Here is a 13,848-nt window from a genome sequence, read left to right as displayed (position 1 = left end):
AAATTTGCAAGGCAACATAGTTAACAATCTAGTCAGTAAAAAAGAACAGACAAGAACAACATCGGAATGGACATTAAAAAAAATGTACAGACTAGATTGTTAACTATATTGCCTTATATATTTCAATTATGGCTTTTATCCTGAAAAAGAGTCAGCACTGCTATCATAATATCCTGCTGCTAGAAGAAGGGTAATGATGCCTCGAATGGTCATCACTAGTAATAAGCCACGACCCCCTCGTGTGGAAAAAATACAACAATGCATATAATCACTTCTCTATACACAAGGGTGAATGAAGCCATGAAATATTTCTTATAAAAAAAAATTATAAAGCCAAATGAAATCCCTAGCAAGGCTCTCTTTTAAACCAATGAAGCAATTATATTATACTCAAGCAAAATAGCTTCTTAAAATGGTAGAACTTGCTCATACACGCAATTACACAAACTGATCATTCCCAACAGCCATACATTTACTTTGAAAGCATATGCGAGACACAAATTCCGAATTATTTTCCCAAGGCACCCATTTGGAGTTCTGCAAATGTCTGTTACTGAGCATATTTTGAAGGTAGATTCTGCATTGTTCTGAATACTGGGGCGGACCTCTCAGCAGCTCTCCGGACCTCTACGATTCCCCTCTGGATCCCTTTAGAGATAACACACAGGTGGTGGTGTCCTCCTGAAAGAATCCCAAGACAGAGAAGCACAACCATCAGCTGTGCTGTGAGTCCATTTTGAACTAAAACAGGAACTTAGTTAATTTCACACTTTCACAACAATAAGCCATATTTACCACAAAAACTGACCACCACACAACTACACCTTAAAACAGAGCTGGACAATATAAAAAAATTAAATGTACATAATGCTTATAAAATGGATGTGCACTACAGTTTATTTGTATATTATTCAGATTATTTTGCAGCAAAGTACTGTGTCACTGACATTGGATTAACGGCAAAAATAGTGGATAAGTCTGGACAGGGCCAGAGGGGCATAGGAAGAGCTTGCTACTCACTTAGTTGTATTTTTTGTAGGGTGAAGCCTTGAAGTAGTCTTCTGGGGTGACCGTCTTCACCCCTCCAAAGTAGTCCAACACCCACACCTTGGTGATGTTCATCTTGGCAAAGAACCAGTTGTGGTCCGCGGGCCATTCGACCATCTCAGGGTGGCGGCTGAACAGGGCTTTCTTGGCAAAGTTGGCCTCTGTGCCGTTAACCTGACAGGCATATAGGTGAACACAACCGTGAGAACTGTTGATAAACTGGGCAACTTAATGTCAACTACTGGGACGAGTGAGACTTTGTGTGTGTGTGTGTCTCATTAAGTCTCACCTCCACCACAGAACCAGAGAAGATGATATGGGCACACAGGGGATCCTGAGTGTCATATCCCTGGTTCTTACAGAAATCCGTCTGAGCCAGAGACATGGACAAAGAGGCCTGCGGGTTCGCCTAGAAAAACACAAGTCTGTCAAATAAAATTGCTTTTTTATATGGATAAATAATTCATCGGAATCAAACATAGGCCAGTGATAACATTACATATAAGAAAAGGGTCTGGTACTGTGCCACAATACTATATAATAACTAACAGTGTTATTTAGGTGTTTTATTATCAAACGCAACCATTGGGTAGAACCGAAAACATGAATGTCTGCATACAAGCTCCTGGCACGGTTAGATTAGGGCCAAAGACATGAGCCATCTGTCACGTCATTCAACAAGACAAAAAATGCTGCGTCACTCCCTGGAACGTGGACTCGTGATAGCGCTTGACAGTAGCATAAACACTTTTCGTGGCCTTAAATGAAACCTACGTTTATTATTTCCTTGACGTTGTTGAACGGAATAGTGCCAAACCCACCTTCAAATCCTGAACAGATATCTCCATTTCGGTGAGATACATGTAGGGTACCCCCGTCCCAAATCCGACCGGTCCGTCACTTATAGAAAAAGCATTGGAAAAAGGTTGTCCTTGCACTGGGTCGTGCGTCGATATCGTGGCCATGGAAGCCCAATCGCACTGGTTTGCAACGAATCTGGCCATCCTTGCGACTTCTTCATGTGGAGGGATTATATAAAGTTTGACAGGTATAGTTAAAAGTAGAAGTCCTGCCGCCAACCATGCGTTCAAATTTTGTGCCATCTCCTTCGTAGAAACAATCACATAGGCTACAGTTTAAGGAACGAGTCTTGTTTGTATACAAGGGTCATGTGCTCTAATGGGAATGGGTCATGTGCTCTAATGGGAATGGGTCATGTGACCATCTAGCTGCGCGATAGCGCACATTATCCCCGCCCCCAGATTCAATAAGCTACAGGTGCTTTAAATTCTAGGTAATGTTCCCATTATAAGTACGCAATCTGTCCTAGAAAGCCCGAACAGGTTATTTTTCGAATAGCTACGAAGGTCAGAACGGTAAGCTGAAAAATCTTTTTTTTTCTCCCCCCTTTAAGTTTAAAATTATTGCGGAACTTCAAAGGTTTACCATTTTATTTGGAATTAATAATGTAGGCTAGTTGCACACCCAGTGATGACTTCTATAACATGTTCAGCTCAATCCCACAATAGAACAAGGGCTTGTCTTGAAAAAAAAAGTTATTTTAGACCTGTAACATTTTTGGGTTCTCTTTGGTAGTTTGATATACTCCCAAGAACGTGATCTGATAACCATTCACAGCCCGCTAAAAAGTGCTTCTCAGGTATTCCCAAGATGTCTGGTCGTGGAAAGAATGTTGTGGCAGCCAAAAAGACATCCACAAGTCGCTCCGCCAGGGCAGGCCTCCAGTTCCCTGTGGGAAGAATCGCCCGTCTGTTGAAGAATGGAAACTACGCGAACCGCATCGGTACTGGAGCTGCGGTGTACCTTACTGCTGTCTTGGAGTATCTCTCTGCTGAAGTTCTGGAGCTGGCGGGCAACGCAAGCCGAGACAACAAAAAGATGCGCATTGCTCCGCGACACATCCAATTAGCGGTGAGGAACGACGAGGAGCTAAACCAACTGTTTGGCGGTGTCACCATAAGTGATGGGGGTGTCCTTCCTAACATACAGGCAGCACTTCTCCCCAAGAAAACCTCTAAGACGCCCAGCGGCAACGGAACTGCCGCCGACTTACAGTCTCAAGAGTTTTAAATGTAGACCCTGAATGTTTTGATCACTAACTTGTTTTTACAATTCTAAATAAAATATTTGTACATAGAATTTGAGTCATATTTTGTCATGGAATTTCATGCTTACATGTCAGCATCATGGTCTTGGCTTTTTGCAAACTGTTTAAAATCCAAGTAGTTCTGCAGTCATTGACATTTATATTCTTGGTTAATACTTTCGAGGTTCCTGAATCCCACAAAAGCCCTATGTTTACTTGATGATCACTGTCCTGCTCTTGTCCACAGTGACAGATTAATGTAATCTGTCAAATCAAGGGTGAATGGACAAGCTTAAGGACTGATTTGCCAATTCACAAGCACATGTTTGCTAATCAGTCAAACAGCAACACTTCTTGAAAGCATATTGGCTCCTGGCTGAACAAGCAATGTGAAACCAAACAGCTTGTGATGTGCTTCCAAAGATGTCTGAGCAATTTTTTTTAAAAGGTATTCAGTCCTCACTTTTTGCAATAGACCTTTTTGTCTGGACTGGTCCAATAACGGCACAGAATATTTTCAATTGAATCAGTTTTATATGGCTCAAAAGAGCTTTATACAAAAAAATGACAAGTTAATGTACAATAAAGGACAAGGCATAAACTGGCTGTGTCAAATTCAAGTAAAAAAGGTAATTCTAGGATCACTGTGGCCTGCTCTAATGTCTGTGTTAAAACTGACTTCAGTTCTCAGGCCATACAAGGCCTGGTTATATACCAGCTGTCCCTGTCAATTACAAAATCAATGGCATGTTTATAGGTATAAATGCAATGGTGACCCTATATCAATGGTCAAGCTTGGTGATGGTAATTAATTCTGACCATGAGTTATGCTGTGTATGAAATAATTCAAAAGTCCAGTCATCTGACCAAGAGTTGAAACTGAAGCACATCAGTCCTACAACAACACAACTTCAAAAACATGTTTAAATCGCAATGTCTGAAAAGCAACAAACATACTTTTCGGAATTGCTAAGTTCAGTTCAACACTTAAACTGATGTTGTGGCAGGACCTGAAACAAGCAGTTTATGCTTGAAAAACCATTGTCAGGGTTAAATGCAAGAGGCCCAAACTGTTTCTACAATGTGAGGAAGTGACTCAAATAAAATACAGTTGCAGCCACTGCAGATAAAGATGGCACAACCAGTAAAACCCCAGGGTTGAGGATTTCATAACTTTTTTAATTAAATAAAGTGTTTTTGTTCACTCAGGTGATCTATATCATATTAGGGTTGTAAGAAGATCTGGAAACATTCAATGACATTTGGGCAAAAGAATACAATCAAAAACAGGGCAATATTTGTTTTTCAATCATACAGTAGTTCTACAAGCAGACTATAATCAAGTTTTACAACTAATCTCCCAAGCTTCAGACAAGCAGTCCTTGGCATTCTTCACCGCCACATTGACATGGCACTTCCTGTTCCGGGTCGCTGCCAGGGCTGTGGGAGTAGTTCCAGGTCAACTCAGTCCCCGCCTTTATCACTCTGCAAGAAAATACACTTTTGTTGATGCCTATTCGTCATGTGAAAAAGTATACCAGAAAAAAGTTTAATTTTAATACACATTTTGGATACATCTGTCAAAAAAGATGACCCAAACATGGACAGAAGAAATGGAGGATTATGGAGTAGTCAAAACAAAGCTCAGATCTCAATCCTATCAAAATGCTGTGGGGGTATTTGGAGTGGGCCTTGATTGCAAGAAAGGGCTTGAACATGAAACTGTTGAAGCAAGAAAACTTTCTAGAGGGTGTAGTTATTCACATGACTGTAGTTTGAACACAATCATCGCCCTTCTTGGAGGGAAAAAAGGCTGTTCAGAAAAGAACCTACTTGCTTGTGAAGAAAGCGACGATTGGAAAGTTGGGGTCATGAGAGTCAGTGAAGACGTTCTGTACGAACAGATTGGGGTTACAGCTGTGCTGTAGAGACAATAGGTCAGAGCTCATGAGTGGACAGATTAAAAAGAATTGGAGTAAGTGAAAGTGAACCTATAGTCACAGTCACACACTTACATTAATGAACCTTCCCACGTTCCCCTCCTTTGTGGCGTCTAGGTAATACAGGTGCTCCGTAGAGTTCTGCTTCAGTCCCAGTTTTTGGGGACTACGGGACACAGAAACGTTCACATCCACTTCTTTCAAGTTTGGCCCAGAATTCAACCGTGGCTTCTGTACAACATTCTCAGATTCCTTCCCCTCTTCATCCGCCGTGCCTGGACAAGGGAAAAATTGTTTGTCTACATTTTAGTTACTCAACGTTCATCGCTGGGAACCCTAGCCCAATTGAACCATACTGACTTAGTGAATTAATATTGAGTGTAGCGGTCAGTAACCAGGCTAATGGAACCACAGAGCCGACTGTAGCCAGTGCCTGGCCCAGTGTTTCCGTACCTGTGGGAGACTGGGTCGGCAGAAAGCTCCCCACCACCACGGCCTGTATCTGTGGAGAAACGTCTCCCCCGGGCCTCTGGATAACAGGCACATGAAGCCCGTCAGAAGGTGAGCCGGGGGGAGAAGGCTCCAGGGGCTCGGCATCAGCCTGTCCCTCCACCGCCGGCACCAGCCACTCATCCACCACCTCCACCTCATCGTCCGATGGAAGCTCCGCCCTCTGGCGCTTAGGTGGGAGGGGCTCGTCGGAGTCCAGCCCGGCCCGGAGTACCACGCCTGGGAATCAAGAACACAAACCCGCCGCAGACACTGTAATTTGGATCCAGTGATTGGCATTTAAAGGGATAGTTGCAGTTTTCCTATTGAATGTTCAGGACCAAGTCAAACTCACTCCTACCTGCGTATGTACACACAAAGGTGCCCATGTCCAGGTCGTCACGACAGCGTACCCCCCATCCTTTGCTTCCGGCGTGGAAGACCTGCAGGCGGACACGCAGACCGCGCTGGACCACACGGTTCTGACACCTGCTACGGTCGCACCCGCACCACGGACCGCATTCATACAGCCTGCCAGACACACACAGACACACTGCATGAGTGGCTGGCAACGCCACGCCCTCACCAAGCACAATGCCACGCCCTCACCATGCACAAGGCCACACCCTCAGCAAGCGCTTGAGATTTGTTGCATCAACTCTGATTGACAATAGGGAGAAAAAAAAAAAACTCAAGCATGTGTAAAATATTATTTAATAGATTTGTTGCATCAACTCTGATCGACAAAAGAAAAGAAAAAACTCAAGCATAATAATACTAATATTGTAAGTCGATTTTATCATTTCCATCCATATTTCCTAATTAGAAAATGCACATTAAAATGGATGGACAGAAATCTCTGTTGTCCTATTGCATATTAACGTTTGAAATTTAAGTGAATCGTCCTTGTACATTTTTGACTGAATTAATTAACTGAGCATTAAAACACATTTTGCTAGGTGAGGAATGCTATTTCAAATAACTATAATATTTGCTGCAGAGCAAGAGGTGAAAGGTCACGATGCGCAGGAAAATGTAATTGTCATTGCGGTTGCGTTTTGTGAGGAGCAGTCGTTAACAACATTGATTTAGTGGTAGTTACAAAGCCAAACAACTGCACCGCCCTGGGCACATTTTAGTTTTAAGCCAAATGAAAGAGGTTACCCCAATCATTTCAAGGAGGAGGCAAATTGCCAGATTTGCACCAGAAAGGTGGCGCTCAAACACGCGAACACCACAAATCTGAAGAAATATCTCCGGATCCATCCCATGTAATTCTTAGCCTACAATATTATTTTGCTCACACTATAATAGTGGCATTCAATTGACAATATAAACAACTAAATTGTTTATCGCAATTATTTGGATGACAATTCATCGTCAACTAAAATGTCATAATCGGGACAGGCCTAATCCAAACTAACCCTTTTGACACTGGCTCAGTCAATCTCTGGTGGGAGTAGTGTTTGCCCCTGGGGCTCAGCCCAGCGCAGGCACAGCTCTCCGTGTCGCCACATCCGTCGGAGCAGTCGCAGCAGGTGATGAACAGCGGACCGGAACTGAGGAAACAGCCGTGAGGCCAACGCTCCTTCCTATAGCGAAACTCCTCCGGCCGTAGTCCTTCCTCCCCCAGGCACAACTGCACCGGCGTCGGCTCAGATCCCCGGCTCAGGTCCCTCTCACACGGGCCAGGCCGGCGCCACTGTGGCGGCCACGGACACTTCAGCTGCACCGTGGGGTCAAAAGTGAAGTCGTCCACTTGCAGGATGCCGTAACTCTCCGTGGCAACCAGAAAACACAGCACCTCCTCTGGGGTGCGAAGGCTCCGCCCACAAGGAGCCTTGTAAACAACGTCTAGCTCCCCAACCGGGGAGTCCATCCCGGCACCAAGAGAAGGATCAGAGCCCTCCCCGTTAGAGTCCGGCTCAGTCTCGTCACACTCCGTCTCAGCCGCTGGGGCCAGATTGGTTGGGGCAGCACACTGCCGCTGGAAGGAGCACAACAGGGGGATGGTGAGAGGGTTGAGGCCCTGGAAGTGGTGCGCGGACGGGGGTAGACGGGACACACACGCCTGGCTGCAAGTGTGGGGCTGGTAGGGGAGCTGGATAGGCACCAGGGGGGCCATGACGTCCTCTCTGTTGGGGTAAGGGGGTGAAAGAGGGATGTTGGAGCCATCATAGCACGGGGGTGAGGGAGAGGATACGTGTTCGGTTTGCTGGGGGGGAAGTGGAGTCTGAGGGCCATCAATATCAGGGGGCGAAACGGCAAGGATTTCTGTGTGGACAGATGTTGTGGAGATGTTAAGCTAGCAGAGACTTAGATACTGGGATAGATGTTACCTCAGAGACCAAATCTATGTCCAATCAATCCAGTCGCCTAACAGTCAGTGATAAAATATAATACATAGTAATGTAGGCTACATACCAGAACCAATAACCACCTCCACAAAAGACTCATTCCCCATGGTTGGGGTTGTAGCTGGAGCTGTTACTGGAGCTGCTGGTGGAGCAACCAACCCAGAATCCAATAATGTGATCATATTCATCCCCTGGACATATTCTACAACGGAAGTCAAATAATTGCTTCATTAATAGCGTGTGTGCGCGTGCGTTGCGTTACGTGCATGTGTTATTTTGTACCTCTGTCGCTAGCAGTGCAGGTCTTGATGGCATGCTTCAAGTGTATCAGATATTCAAACAGCTCCTCAAATGCCTGTTCTACATCCACCTGTAACCAAAATGACTTTGCCCTCACTGAAATTAGAGCAAAAATACATCAGGACAATTATGTTTATGTGATGACATCCGACCGTTTCACCTTTCAAACTGCATTTGATCATATTTATGTAGAAACAATATAGAAGAAGCCTCACCAATTTCTGGTTGCTCAGGCCTATCCATTTCCATTTTAGACGATATACGGTCATCTGAGTATTCCTCTGAAACGTATAATTGAAGATATACAATTGGCTAGGCACATAGCTACCTGCAGTTATTATTCCACAAGATACACAATATAGCCTTCATAATGAGCACAATCAGTTGCAACTAAGACTGTGTATTCTGAGAATCCTGCATGTACTCCACTAGCAGCCCCATTTAGCCGAATCAATATCGGAGGACGTATAAATGTACTTAGTGATTAAAGATGCATGTGGTACTAGGAAACAGTAGCTAAGTACTGTATATCAACTAAGCAAAAATGACAACAAAGTAACTAGCTAGGATGCTAACGTGATGCAGCATACACGCACTGACTTTAGAAAGTTGATCAGACATTTTGTACTGCAAAAACATGGTAACATGCAAATAATTTCGGCCCCAATTTACAATGTCTCTTAAACCATGAACTATACTACTGTACCTAGCTATTTCACCTTACTTAGATTCTCCTCGATCGTATCGAGAAATCTTTGCATTTGAGAAACGCAAGTACTGTACCCACAATGCAATTCACTATTTTGCTCCTAGTAAGATACCTTTAACCCATCTGCAAGTCAATTGTGTGACAAAGGAATTGAATATTATGAATTGTCGCATTTTATATTCGATTAGGGCATAATTACTAAAATTTTTGAATTTTACTTATGAACTCTACTTTGAACACTTTCGTTTAAATGTCTTATTTCGGGATTAATTCGCCGTTCGCTTTTCGTGAATTGATCTTTGCCTGCCGGAGAAAAGAAACGTGGAGTCTATCGACAAAGTATTGTATGTATATGTCAACCAAACATTTTTATCCACACGCATCTTGTAGTTCCTGCACGTGTCCAATGGAAATAGATAATAGTCATATGATTACGTAGCTACTTCGGTTTTTTGACTTGTTTCATTGGCTCGTTTCTGGGTTGTATTCATTACGGAATTTTTTTTTATAACGGAAACGTTTCGCCACATAAACAATAGTGTCTACTTGGGCAAAGTCCCAATCCGTTTCAATGAGTTTTCATACGTTCCGATTGTGGCGAATGTAACCCGGTATCGTTTTGTAACTACAATTACAGATTTATGCAAGTCTGAAAATATGAGCTATCTGGTGTTGATGCAAGCAGCAGGAACTACTCTACACCTTCAAAAGGAGGATCATTCTAAACTTTACGTTTCTCGGGGGTAAGACAAGATACCTTTCATGTATAGTAGATGGTTTACCACTTCAACAAACTGTCAATGAAATGTATTGTCCTGAATGCTGTACCTTGTTTCATCTAATTTACAATGTGCTTCGTTATAACAGCGCCAACAACTATCCTCCTGTTGCTCCGATCAACATACAAATTATATCTTATGATTTGAAATATTAAAATATGTGAATGTATGTATATTGTTGGTATATTTGGTATATATATATATATATATATATATATATATATATATATATATATATATATATATATATATATATACACACACACTCACCTAAAGGATTATTAGGAACACCATACTAATACTGTGTTTGACCCCCTTTCGTCTTCAGAACTTCCTTAATTCTACGTGGCATTGATTAAACAAGGTGCTGAAAGCATTCTTTAGAAATGTTGGCCCATATTGATAGGATAGCATCTTGCAGTTGATGGAGATTTGTGGGATCCACATCCAGGGCACGAAGCTCCCGTTCCACCACATCCCAAAGATGCTCTATTGGGTTGAGATCTGGTGACTGTGGGGGCCATTTCAGTACAGTGAACTCATTGTCATGTTCAAGAAACCAATTTGAAATGATTTGAGCTTTGTGACATGGTGCATTATCCTGCTGGAAGTAGCCATCAGAGGATGGGTACATGGTGGTCATAATGGGATGGACATGGTCAGAAACAATGCTCAGGTAGGCCGTGGCATTTAAACGATGCCCAATTGGCACTAAGGGGCCTAGAATGTGCCAAGAAAACAACCCCCACACCATTACACCACCAGCCTGCACAGTGGTAACAGGGCATGATGGATCCATGTTCTCATTCTGTTTACGCCAAATTCTGACTCTACCATCTGAATGTCTCAACAGAAATTGAGACTCATCAGACCAGGCAACATTCATCCAGTCTTCAACTGTCTAATTTATGCGAGCTCGTGCAAATTGTAGCCTCTTTTTCCTATTTGTAGTGGAGATGAGTGGTACCCGGTGGGGTCTTCTGCTGTTGTAGCCCATCCGCTTCAAGGTTGTGCGTGTTGTGGCTTCACAAATGCTTTGCTGCATACCTCGGATGTAACAAGTGGTTATTTCAGTCAAAGTTGCTCTTCTATCAGCTTTAATCAGTCGGCCCATTCTCCTCTGACCTCTAGCATCAACAAGGCATTTTCGCCCTCAGGACTGCCAATGTTTTTCCCTTTTCACACCATTCTTTGTAAACCCTAGAAATGGTTGTGCGTGAAAATCCCAGTAACTGAGCATATTGTGAAATACTCTGACCGGCCCGTCTGGCACCAACAACCATGCCACGCTCAAAATTGCTTAAATCACCTTTCTTTCCCATTCTGACATTCAGTTTGGAGTTCAGGAGATTGTCTTGACCAGGACCACACCCCTAAATGCATTGAAGCAACTGCCATGTGATTGGTTGATTAGATAATTGCATTAATGAGAAATTGAACAGGTGTTCCTAATAATCCTTTAGGTGAGTGTATATATAGTCCAAGATGCCCCATGTGCGGAGTTCGGTTCAAGAGGCTTTGTGGGGAATGTGCGCCGCGGACGCTATGTCCATGCCTGTGCACTGGTACTACAACATTGATGATATCAGAAGGGATTTTGGAGGATGGATCACTGGCTTCAACGCTCCCAAAAACCAACACCCATCCAGCATCCTCACCCTGTCTAACTCCGGTATGATAACCAGAAGATGGACCAGTGGTTTTACTATATGACGTGGTATGGAATGATTGGTTGATAGATGACCATTCATTCTTCTAATGTTTCTCAAAATGTCTCAGGCCCAAAAAAATCGAGTCAGCTGTTAAACCTCTTTCTCTCCGGTCCGTAGCGGGGAGCGGTCGAACTGCATGGTCCTCTGCAAGTGACAGAACCAATGTGGTGGGGAACATCATCCTCCATGACAAGCTCAAATTCTGGAAGGCACCTGGCAAATCGGTCCACTATCACCAAGGTACTTACAAATTACAGTACATATGTTTCATTTTAGTTTATTTCCCAAATCTGACCAAAGAAAAGGAACTGACTGGTCTGTAGTTCTATGACCCCTAACATGTATCAGTCTGTTAAAACTACTTTGTGAGGAACAACATTTCCTCATCAAGGATAATACATGTGATCAATCAGGTCAAATCAATTAAGCATTGCTCTGTGTACCTCTGCAGGTCTCCAGGCCGGTGAGAACACTCTGAATGCTATCTGCTCTCTCAGGGTGGCACAGGCTCTGGCACGGGGGAGGTTTGCCAATGTGGCGGAGCCGGCAACGAGGGGGGTGGTGCTGGCCGATTACGTACGCTTCATGACAACACCAGGGACCCATGGAGACACCTATGCAGAGTCCTTCCACAGAGACTTCTTCTCTGACTGGCGGGACCCAAGACCCACATCCCCCAGCAGGGTAAAACACGCACTCCCACAGACACCTGGTAACAAACAACCCTTAAATCGGGTCTCGCCCTTAGTTTTCTTCTATGTGTGCTAGGTGTTGGAGTTCGCAGAGCAGCGCTACAGGCAGAAGATTAACCGGTCGGTCCCAGACAGCCAGCTGGACGTCATTGGCTGCCTTCCCATGTCCATCCCTTTTGTGCTCTCCGCCAGAGCCAATGAGGACCAAGCTGTAGGTCCTGCACCCAACCATTCCCTGAACATTTCAGTGAAACCTCCAAGTGCTCTCTCACCCCCTCACTCACCCCCTCTCCCAGGTGTCTGCGGCTGTGGAGTTTGTCCGACTCACCCACCCTCACCCCCGGGTGGAGAAGTATGTGGCCATGTACGCGCGAGCCCTCCACGCCACCCTGAACGGGGCCTGTCTGAAGGAGCAAGCAGAGGCAGCCCTGAAGTCGCCACTGCTGGACGCGTGGGACACCTGCGAACCGTGCATACGCAAAGCAGACAGGTTCCCGGTCACCTCCGCCGAGAGGCTCAAGGTTCACCAGAACGCAGTACAGATGCTTGGCTTGGCCTGCTACAATAGAGGTACCTGATCCGCGTCTATTCACGGTTGTTTCGTCGTGTTTAATGCCGGCATGACTAATGGAAGTGTTTGTGTCCTCGTAGGTGCCCTCAGCAGCATGTTCTACCTAGCACACCAGTTCCCAGATGATCCTCGCGGTGGGATCTTGGCAAACACCAACTGTGGCGGTAACATATATTTTAGTTATTAGGCGGGTTCACCAGTCTGAGAGGTGTGTTTTTGAGAAAGATGTAAAGCGTTTGTTTGTGTTGCCTTTCAGGAGAGAACTGTAACAGGGGTGCTGCTTTGGGGGCTCTGCTGGGGGCCAGGGCAGGTTGCACAGGTGGGTCCGTACCCCAGGAGTGGAAGGACGGACTGCGGAATGCTCAGGAGGCAATCCGGGAAATTCTGGACCATATGCCCTGAGGGTGTCCCCTGCAGAAAAGGGGACATTGTCAGAAGATGCGCAAGAGCATCATTAATTATTGCAACATATGATGTCATGTCTGTTTCTATTTTATGCCTTATACTGTGTAGGGAAATGTGTGGTAGCGGCTATAAGCTCATAAAGAAGTAATGAACATTGAAGATGTTATCTATGCTAAAATTATTCTGTTTATTTTTTGATGTAAATTTGCTTTTTGGGCAATCCAAGATAGTCACTTCTCAGCTGAAGGCTCTGTTATCGCTAAACTACTTCTAGAAACTTTTCGCTGATCTGTCTCCATATGAGATGTTGGATTTAACACACTCATAGTGTTTGAGATGAGAGGAGAAAGGTTGTTGAAATACTTTTTAGGTAAATGTAATGATATACCTTGACTGCAAAAACAGACTAAGTAGCCAGCAACATTTCCACAATCATTTTCCAAGTTATTCAAATGTAAGGGAAATATTGTAAAGCATGTTGTATTTTGAATAGGGCATTTTAGTTTCAACTTTATTGTTCTGTATTATGTGTAATTTCTATTTCAATAGAACCTTACTGATCAGATATGCGCACATTTAGCAGTATAAACTGTTCTAATCTTTAATTACATGGTAATTAAGATGTGACATTTGCATTACATGCTGCTTTTCACATGGATTAAATCAAGTTTTTCTTCTGTTTTTAGGCAACCCAATAAGTGGTTTACCAAAGCTTACCCCCTTGTCTGTAACACTTATTT

General features: G+C 43.9%; 4 protein-coding genes across 10 annotated transcripts; 2 read left to right on the top strand and 2 right to left on the bottom strand.

Annotated features, from left to right (window-relative positions):
• Nucleotides 1–56: 56 nt before the first annotated feature.
• creg1 (cellular repressor of E1A-stimulated genes 1) lies at nt 57–2,237 on the bottom strand. Its single transcript, XM_020042301.2, has 4 exons — nt 1,869–2,237; nt 1,337–1,456; nt 1,021–1,221; nt 57–681 (listed from the first exon to the last, which is right to left on the bottom strand). Exons 1-3 carry the CDS (start codon nt 2,148–2,150, stop codon nt 1,021–1,023), a joined length of 603 nt encoding a protein of 200 aa, XP_019897860.1. The 5' UTR covers nt 2,151–2,237; the 3' UTR covers nt 57–681.
• Nucleotides 2,238–2,309: 72 nt separating this feature from the next.
• On the top strand, nt 2,310–3,212 carry LOC105019700 (late histone H2A.2.2). 3 transcript variants are annotated; one of them, XM_010886069.4, is made up of 2 exons: nt 2,310–2,423; nt 2,708–3,212. In XM_010886069.4, the coding sequence occupies exon 2, from the start codon at nt 2,719–2,721 to the stop codon at nt 3,136–3,138; it is 420 nt and encodes a 139-aa protein (XP_010884371.1). In that variant the 5' UTR covers nt 2,310–2,423; nt 2,708–2,718; the 3' UTR covers nt 3,139–3,212. The 3 variants fall into 3 exon arrangements, with proteins under 3 accessions (XP_010884371.1, XP_019897861.1, XP_010884372.1); XM_020042302.2 differs by having other exon boundaries at nt 2,324–2,423; nt 2,698–3,212; XM_010886070.4 differs by having other exon boundaries at nt 2,336–2,423; nt 2,686–3,212.
• Nucleotides 3,213–4,312: 1,100 nt separating this feature from the next.
• setdb2 (SET domain bifurcated histone lysine methyltransferase 2) lies at nt 4,313–9,218 on the bottom strand. 4 transcript variants are annotated; one of them, XM_020042299.2, is made up of 10 exons: nt 9,153–9,218; nt 8,456–8,521; nt 8,223–8,336; nt 8,008–8,142; nt 7,008–7,857; nt 5,945–6,114; nt 5,548–5,823; nt 5,170–5,369; nt 4,988–5,076; nt 4,313–4,639 (listed from the first exon to the last, which is right to left on the bottom strand). In XM_020042299.2, exons 2-10 carry the CDS (start codon nt 8,487–8,489, stop codon nt 4,522–4,524), a joined length of 1,986 nt encoding a protein of 661 aa, XP_019897858.2. In that variant the 5' UTR covers nt 8,490–8,521; nt 9,153–9,218; the 3' UTR covers nt 4,313–4,521. The 4 variants fall into 4 exon arrangements, with proteins under 4 accessions (XP_019897858.2, XP_010884373.2, XP_010884375.2 ...); XM_010886071.3 differs by lacking the exon at nt 9,153–9,218 and adding an exon at nt 8,965–9,090; XM_010886073.3 differs by lacking the exon at nt 9,153–9,218 and adding an exon at nt 8,947–9,027.
• Nucleotides 9,179–13,824, top strand: LOC105019702. 2 transcript variants are annotated; one of them, XM_010886075.3, is made up of 9 exons: nt 9,179–9,293; nt 9,587–9,692; nt 11,192–11,400; nt 11,558–11,680; nt 11,892–12,124; nt 12,209–12,343; nt 12,429–12,702; nt 12,784–12,867; nt 12,960–13,824. In XM_010886075.3, the coding sequence occupies exons 3-9, from the start codon at nt 11,214–11,216 to the stop codon at nt 13,103–13,105; spliced, it is 1,182 nt and encodes a 393-aa protein (XP_010884377.2). In that variant the 5' UTR covers nt 9,179–9,293; nt 9,587–9,692; nt 11,192–11,213; the 3' UTR covers nt 13,106–13,824. The 2 variants fall into 2 exon arrangements, with proteins under 2 accessions (XP_010884377.2, XP_034145658.1); XM_034289767.1 differs by lacking the exon at nt 9,179–9,293 and having other exon boundaries at nt 9,352–9,692.
• Nucleotides 13,825–13,848: the final 24 nt, after the last annotated feature.

The sequence above is a fragment of the Esox lucius genome, chromosome 22 (assembly GCF_011004845.1).
Source record: "Esox lucius isolate fEsoLuc1 chromosome 22, fEsoLuc1.pri, whole genome shotgun sequence".
Lineage (NCBI taxonomy): Eukaryota > Metazoa > Chordata > Actinopteri > Esociformes > Esocidae > Esox > Esox lucius.
The sequence above is the reverse complement of the archived record's forward strand: the minus strand, read 5'-3'. Positions and strand labels throughout refer to the sequence as shown.

What these genes read in the sequence shown, in the direction of transcription:
- LOC105019700 (XM_010886069.4), top strand. Translation starts at nt 2,719, where the DNA reads ATGTCTGGTCGTGGAAAGAATGTTGTGGCAGCCAAAAAGACATCCACA.
- setdb2 (XM_010886071.3), bottom strand. Translation starts at nt 9,001, where the DNA reads ATGCAAAGATTTCTCGATACGATCGAGGAGAATCTAA. An exon ending in GCCTGAGCAACCAGAAATTG is followed by an intron (nt 8,337 to 8,455) that starts GTGAGGCTTCTT and finishes CTCTAATTTCAG; the next exon opens with TGAGGGCAAAGTCATTTTGG. An exon ending in GTCGCTTTCTTCACAAGCAA is followed by an intron (nt 4,640 to 4,987) that starts GTAGGTTCTTTT and finishes ATTTTCTTGCAG; the next exon opens with AGTGATAAAGGCGGGGACTG.
- LOC105019702 (XM_010886075.3), top strand. Translation starts at nt 11,214, where the DNA reads ATGCCCCATGTGCGGAGTTCGGTTCAAGAGGCTTTGTGGGGAATGTGC. An exon ending in CTTGGCCTGCTACAATAGAG is followed by an intron (nt 12,703 to 12,783) that starts GTACCTGATCCG and finishes GTGTCCTCGTAG; the next exon opens with GTGCCCTCAGCAGCATGTTC. An exon ending in GGCAAACACCAACTGTGGCG is followed by an intron (nt 12,868 to 12,959) that starts GTAACATATATT and finishes GTTGCCTTTCAG; the next exon opens with GAGAGAACTGTAACAGGGGT.
- creg1 (XM_020042301.2), bottom strand. Translation starts at nt 2,150, where the DNA reads ATGGCACAAAATTTGAACGCATGGTTGGCGGCAGGACTTCTACTTTTA. An exon ending in TATCTGTTCAGGATTTGAAG is followed by an intron (nt 1,457 to 1,868) that starts GTGGGTTTGGCA and finishes GTGTTTTTCTAG; the next exon opens with GCGAACCCGCAGGCCTCTTT. An exon ending in TCTCTGGTTCTGTGGTGGAG is followed by an intron (nt 1,222 to 1,336) that starts GTGAGACTTAAT and finishes TATGCCTGTCAG; the next exon opens with GTTAACGGCACAGAGGCCAA.